The sequence below is a fragment of the Aspergillus pseudoviridinutans genome (genome assembly GCF_018340605.1).
Source record: "Aspergillus pseudoviridinutans IFM 55266 DNA, scaffold_8, whole genome shotgun sequence".
In the NCBI taxonomy this organism is placed as follows: Eukaryota; Fungi; Ascomycota; class Eurotiomycetes; order Eurotiales; family Aspergillaceae; genus Aspergillus; species Aspergillus pseudoviridinutans.
The window spans coordinates 18,562-25,324 of NW_025091288.1; the positions used below are offsets into that span (position 1 = coordinate 18,562).

General features: G+C 46.5%; 3 protein-coding genes across 3 annotated transcripts; 2 read left to right on the top strand and 1 right to left on the bottom strand.

Annotated features, from left to right (window-relative positions):
• Positions 1-1,589: 1,589 nt before the first annotated feature.
• Positions 1,590-3,197, bottom strand: Asppvi_010121 (uncharacterized protein; the record flags this gene model as incomplete). Its single annotated transcript, XM_043305967.1, has 2 exons — positions 1,590-2,787; positions 2,842-3,197. 2 exons carry the CDS (start codon positions 3,195-3,197, stop codon positions 1,590-1,592), a joined length of 1,554 nt encoding a protein of 517 aa, XP_043161902.1.
• An 817-nt stretch (positions 3,198-4,014) lies between these two features.
• Asppvi_010122 (uncharacterized protein) lies at positions 4,015-5,220 on the top strand (the record flags this gene model as incomplete). The annotated part of the gene is made up of 1 exon (XM_043305968.1): positions 4,015-5,220. One exon carries the CDS (start codon positions 4,015-4,017, stop codon positions 5,218-5,220), a length of 1,206 nt encoding a protein of 401 aa, XP_043161903.1.
• A 637-nt stretch (positions 5,221-5,857) lies between these two features.
• Positions 5,858-6,508, top strand: Asppvi_010123 (uncharacterized protein; the record flags this gene model as incomplete). The annotated part of the gene is made up of 1 exon (XM_043305969.1): positions 5,858-6,508. The coding sequence occupies one exon, from the start codon at positions 5,858-5,860 to the stop codon at positions 6,506-6,508; it is 651 nt and encodes a 216-aa protein (XP_043161904.1).
• Between the last annotated feature and the right edge of the window lie 255 nt (positions 6,509-6,763).

The window sequence follows — 6,763 nt, forward strand, 5'->3', positions numbered from 1 at the left end:
TTTTCTTTCTTTCTTTTCTTTCTTTCTTTTCTTTCTTTCTTTTCTTTCTTTCTTTTCTTTCTTTCAGTCCTTCCTCTATCTCTTCTTTCTTTCTTTTTCTTAAGTATTAGACATGCTAATATAATAATAGTCCAAACCCGACCCGTGGCGAGGCCTAGTTAGAATAATTACTTTCTAGTCAGACTCTAGGCGCAAAATTAACTTAATCTGCTCATTCAGCCAGTTAAGATCTGCAAAATGTGCTTCTTAATAGGCTTCTATCAACCAATTATGAGTGTTGTAGAAATCATTGAGCCTAAAACTAACACTATCTGTCTGTGCGCTGCTGACATGTGAGGGAGTTTGCTGTCAAGCGACATGGAAGGATTGAACCACTCTGTATCGATGATTTTGATGAGCTGGATGTTTTCAAGGAATTTGTTACGGCTCTCTTCCATGCAAACACAGACAGGAGGCAGAAAGCTGTAAATAATAAGATGTGGGAGTTCGCCATATTATTATGGACACAGGAGGAGTACTATTAGGCCTACTCTGCTGTCTAACTTCAGGTCTCCAATTATAAGCCGGCTTCTGTCATCTCTCTTTGTAGATAGACAAAGGCTAGGCAAATGATGCGGCCATTTCTTAAAATCACAAGTAGGTTGGTTAGTTAGATGAAAGTCCCACGGAGCATCCTGTGCTAATCCAGGTCGTTCTGGGTCCGCCTCTAGTGAGCGGAAGATAGGTCTTGGTCTCCCAACTTGCCAATATCCTTGTCAGTGATCTGACTTGGGGCTGGATAATACAAACTCTAAGCAAATCAGCAATTGACGAGACATGCAAACCAGGGGAGTGATACTAACTGTAATCCAACAAATCCCTAAAATCCCAAAGTATCCGCAGAAAACATATAGACGTAACCAGTGTCTCTTATGCATATACCTAAACAAGCATCAGCACCACACATCTTACTATACTTAGAAGCCTTTTTCATTAAGCTAGCTTTGTGATGATCTCACTTCTGGCAAATTGACTTCCTGTTTAGCCTTGAGCTCTCTTACAGTTGTGGATAGGTCATGCCCATTTTAGTAGCCAGTAGCATTCCTCTTCATTCACTCTATTTAAAAGTGAGGATTGATTTTATTTTGGAAATCAGCCAATTTTACTATACATAGAGAGACGAAAGCCGCATTATATCAGCGTCTGGGCCACGATCTTTCGAAGCCACCCTTTCAGAAGAGGTGATGACCAGTCCCCATCCCTGAAAGAATGACTGATAGATCAGGGCTGGCCAGAATAATGCAGGAACATACAGAGGCCACAGTGTGTGCAGGCCATGGTTCTCCTAGACGATACCCTTGCAGCAACTCCCCAGTGGTCCTATGTCTGGGTCACCTGGCTCTCAGCTTGCTGTACTAATCGTCCTGTTTTAAATTGATTTGATTTCTGTTTTGTTTTTAGTTTCATGTTATTGCCGGTCGCAGATTTTGTTAACTTTGGCTGGTTTGCACATTCGACACTGCGATGGCAGCGCATTCTTCATGAAAAAGGGAAGTCTTAAGTCAAAGATTCAGCATTACTCGTCACAACGCACATTTATACGATAAAAGCTACCAAAGTGCGAAGTGGGCTGTCTCTCTATAATAAAAACTGCGTTGTTCGCCCGGTGCCAGCTCTCCCCCTTTCCAAACGTCAGCAACACCCCAAAAGCGCCCTTCATTGTCAGTGATTCGCTGGATTTCAATGCATCGGAATCCCTCTCTAAGCCCTTTGTTATCACCTTTGTTAAGACTCTCTAGAGATGCGACTTTCAGAAATAAAGACTCTTTGGTGAACTCCTCCTCTATCTTTGTCAGTCGAACGAATCCGTCTTGATAGGTGCTTTGCTTATAACGTCGGCAGAGTACATGCTGCTCGTTGTCGATTAACTGAATGGTCTTCTCTTCTTGATGAGGTGTCATGTGCAGTTTGCGGGGTATCTCTGGGTCCAACCTCAATACCGGCAGCCTTTCCTCCCAGCTCACACTAAAGTAGATCTCCAATGGCAGGGCATGTCCTTCAACCACTCGTCGAGGCCAAGACTTGGTGCGCCAGTCATCGTCCATCATTCTACCAATTAGGAATAGGCGCCACTGGTATCTCTCCAAAAGCGGTTCAAAGAACATGGACATTACTCGGTCCATTTGGAGCCCATTATAGTACTGGGGGTTAGGGACGTTGATATCCATGGCACCAATCAGCGCCCAGCATTCATCCTCCGGTTTCGAGAATTTGCGGCTGGCCTTTCCAGCAAGAAGGAAAAGTGGTGCGCCTGAGTTGTATCCAACAAATCCGGAGCGGATAAGTGCTGCCAGGAAACGCGCCATGAACTCGTAGTTATCATCATGGGCCTGAATGAATCTAACGATATACTCCTCGTTCGCAAAGGACTCTTTTTCGCTGTAGTCCCTAAAGGCGTCACCTATCCGGGACGCCAAAGGGACTACAGTGGCGGTAATGGAAGCAACAGACGCTGCTCCACCTTCTGGGAAAATTGTGTTCTGTAGTTTCAAGCCCTTGGAGTCCACGAGGGGCGCGTTAGGAAGCAGGATGCCCTCTTGCAAAGTCCAACCAGATGTGAGCCATGGCTCTTCTGCTTGGATCTGTTCAAGGATGAACTTTGTCACGGATACCACGCCACGAAAGTTGGTGTGGTCCTGTGACTGCAATCGCATTTTGCCCTCTAGAAAAGAAGCCAGGAGTGGATAATGAGCCCACTCTATGCCGTGGAGCCAAACAATACTGGCTTTTGCACGTTTGTAGATGTTCCTGTCGGGACCTCGGCGTTAGCTAATTCGTACCTCGTATAGAGAATAGACACACCTTTGATTTGCAATCTCATGTGCCGCAATTTCAGCGTCCTCACCTTGAAGCTGATGGCCGCCAGCGGCCTGCGGTACACACATCCAATCCCACCACACATATCTCTTCCCCATAGTTTTCATAACTGCTTTTGCCCGACTCAACGGTAACGATGGAACGTAAGGAATGTTCCACGTAACATGCTCCGGTTTCTCATCGTCGGCGACGGTCCGGGTTTGGTCTATCAACCTCCCCCAGGTGTAGGAAACGATTCCATAATCGATAGGACGCTCTTCTATATGATCGTAGTCAACTCTCCTCCAATTTTGGAGATCAAGCAAATATCGCGGTGGTGGAGTAGGCGGTCCGTCAGCCATGGTTTCAGCTTTAGTTTTGGTTTTGGGCGTCTGCCTTCTGAGAAATTCTTCAGGATTCAGAGAACTGTCTGCTTCGTTCAAACAGGACGAACTTAGATAGTAGGTCTTGACAGGAGAAATAGCGGGCAGTCAGGCAAGCTCTGATATTTACCAAGCGGGGTAGAAGCTGGCTGGTTGTTTGCGTCTGTGATTGTCAGTTAGGCTGCCCACGAATACCTTAGTTCTCAACCCAAAGCAACGTCACTTCCTACCGCAAACGGCAATCTTTGCTATAGCATATATCCCATGACGTGAATGATTGTCACTAGACTATACATGGATACCCTACATGGATACCCTAGTTCTCAACCAAAGCAGCGTCAGTATGTGCCGCAAACGACATCGTTTCTCTAACATACATCCCATTACGTAGATCTGGATCTGACCCCATGCGGCGCACGCCTACTGACATTTAGAATTCCAAATTATGTTTAAGACACATGTGTGATGTGATATCACCACTTTCCCATGCATTACTGTATCCTCAGTTAAGTTGTACATGCAAATTTGCAAATAATAACATATTCCAAGCAGAATACGTACGACTGAGAATTATTAGTTACGCAATTCAAATTCTACATTTGGATGTGATATGTGATGTCACCACTCACCAGTCATATCATCATGCAGTAGTCATGAATGAATAATTGCAGTGGTCACCGACCGCTATAAGAAGACGACATCCATGAAACACTGTGATGTCGAGGTATCATCTAAAGAGAACCCGTTTTGGATATCAATTTTAGAATTGTACATCTCTGCTGCTCCCATATCAGAAATGTTCATCACAACAGCGCTCGGAGCTTTCTCCACATTCACCACGGCTGCCCGATGGGTCATCAACAACAGCGCAGCCATTGGCGATGCATTCAAAGCCGTCAAGAATGTGGCAGAAGGCTTCACGCGAACCTCTGAAGATKGAGATGAGATTTTCGTTCCTCATCCTGACGCAGACGACAACAATGACCCCTCAACAAAGAACATTGCATCTCTTTTAGAAGAGTCCGTCGACAAAATTAAGGAAAAGGCCGAAAAAGTTTCAGCGCCAGATAATTCTCACGGGAGGATCACATCAAGTAGTGCGCTGACTGGTCTTTGGCTCCATCCGTCCAACGTTGTGGAAGAGGGAAATGTTCCGTCTCACGAAATGTACAGAGAAGTGGCCCGCCATTTGAGTGAAGAGGGCTATCCAATGAGCTTTGTACTAGACGGCGGGAGTACGGCCGATGTTCCATACCGACTGGCGCAAGCCGTGTTTGCCAATTCTGCTAAGTCAAAGACGGTCCAAGGACCTAATACAACGCGACTTATAGAAAACAACTTTGAAATCGGATCAAAAGGCGGAAATTGCAAAATCAATGCCAAATTTGTGCATTACATCCTCCCGCTCGGAAAGGAAGGCACGGAGGATGCATGGCACGGAATGCTGTGTGCGAATAGAAGCTGGACCAAGAAATTTGCAGCCGATCATGAGAAAGAGCAGCAGAACCAATTCTACATATCCGACACAAAACCCCCAGATGGGCCAGTCTGGGTCCTCACCTGCGAGATCGACTGGAAAACTGTGATAATCGCGGGAGAATGTCATTGGAAGTTGGGTGAGGAGTTGCGGAAGGCCAATAATTACTATATTTCAATGTCAAACCTTGAAGCGACAATTCAGACTCTCAAGATTGTTGCGAGTGCCAACATCTCGCCTGCTCAGATTCGGGCCTATGTGGAGGTGAAGGCGGCCGAAATTTCGAGAAGCGTCAAGACGGACAAGGCCTATCTGCTCGATGCGGATACCGAGCCTTTGATGGGCCAGAGCCCGACTGTCTTCGTTAAGAATTCTTCTTTCAGGGGAAGTTTCCAGACCACCAGCGATTATCTACTGGCCTACAATCGGCATTTAGAATCTAAGAAACGGGCAGCTGATGAGAGACTGAGTATGCAAGAGGCAGAGATGATTGATGTCAAGGATTGTGGCGGAGTGGATATGTAAGGAAGGCGACATTACCGATGCCCGTCCGCCGGCCCATGAGACTGCATCCTCCACCTAGAGCTAAAGAAGGCCCTGACTCATTAGAGAAAATAAATACTGCCAACCACGATTGGGAGTGCATGGGACCGGTCGGAAGATCAGGACGTACAGAATCTGTGTATCTACTCGATAAGTCAAGCCACCTGCGTAAAAAGAATGAAGCATATTCTGGACCCGAAAGTAATTCAATTGTAATCACTGGCACCCCTGCGAGCCGTACTGGGTGAATTCAAGATGTTTTCACGTCTCCTCCTCCTTCCAATCCCCAACCCGGTCTCGCCAGATACTGTTGGCGGAGGTCTCTGAAGAGTGCGCAGGCGAGAAGAACATGTTACACGGTCTAGGTGGCTCTCAGACAACGGCAGGCTCAATATCGGATATTCGGCACTCCGCGTTGACAGAGAAAATGTCGGAGCCCTATTTTCTTGCATAGCCATCGAGTAGGATAGGTTGGGACCGCGAATCAAATAAAACTGAACTGAACGGGTTATTCTTGCAGTATTAGAACAAATCGTATAGATATATACATACATACATACAGGATGTCGCCGAACAAGACATGCAGCATCTGTGGGGCCAACCTAATTCAGTCGATGATATGGAAGATGCTCGTCGCAAGTATCTCCATAATAAGATATTCAAAGCCATTGTACCCCAGTTCGTTGACAGCAAGTATGACCATGGTCCGTTCAAGTTAATTTGCGACGATTTCCGGCTTGGAAATATACTCGTCAACAACGCACAGGATCTGAAGATAGTCGCCGTCCTCGACTGGGAATGGGCTTATACAGCGCCATTTCAGATGCTCTACTCGCCCCCGCGGTGGCTACTTCTGAAGAAGCCGTTTGATTGGGACGATGTGGATATTTCTAAGTACAATTCGCTCCTTAAGAAGTTCGTTAACGTACTGGAGGAGGAGGAGCAGAAAAGATCAGAAGGTCTCTCAAGGCCCAGTATGGCGACCCTCATGCACGAATCCATGAAGGACGGAAAATTCTGGTTTCATGAGTTGATCTACTCTTGCTTCGAATCGCCCGACAGCCGGGCTTGGACCGCTATTCGACAGCTTCTACCTTCCATTGATGAGCTCGCGACAGTTCCCGGCCCTGAAGTTGAACTGTTCGTGAACAGCAAGATGGAGCAGCTAAACCAGTATAATGTGGAATGGGCGGCAATGAAAGAGGAGATCGATAAAAAGGAGGCGGAATTCCTAGCGCTGAAGAAGAGGGTAGAAGAGGACTCAGTTTAGAAAGCCCAAAACAATAGTACGCCCCTACAAGGGGGCATCAACAGAATTCTCCGTAGGTCTCTCATCCAGGAAACACTCTTTCCTGTGGGCGGAGTTCATAGTATTTCATATTACTGAAGAAAGAAGACAGAGACGCGGAGCTGGCTCTTTTTCATTACCGTGTGCGGGTGCAAACGTCGGCATGGCTAGTTCACGAAGGGGTAGCAGCTCAGTTGTACGCAAGCATAAAGGGCTAGCGTCACTAACTATCCAAGA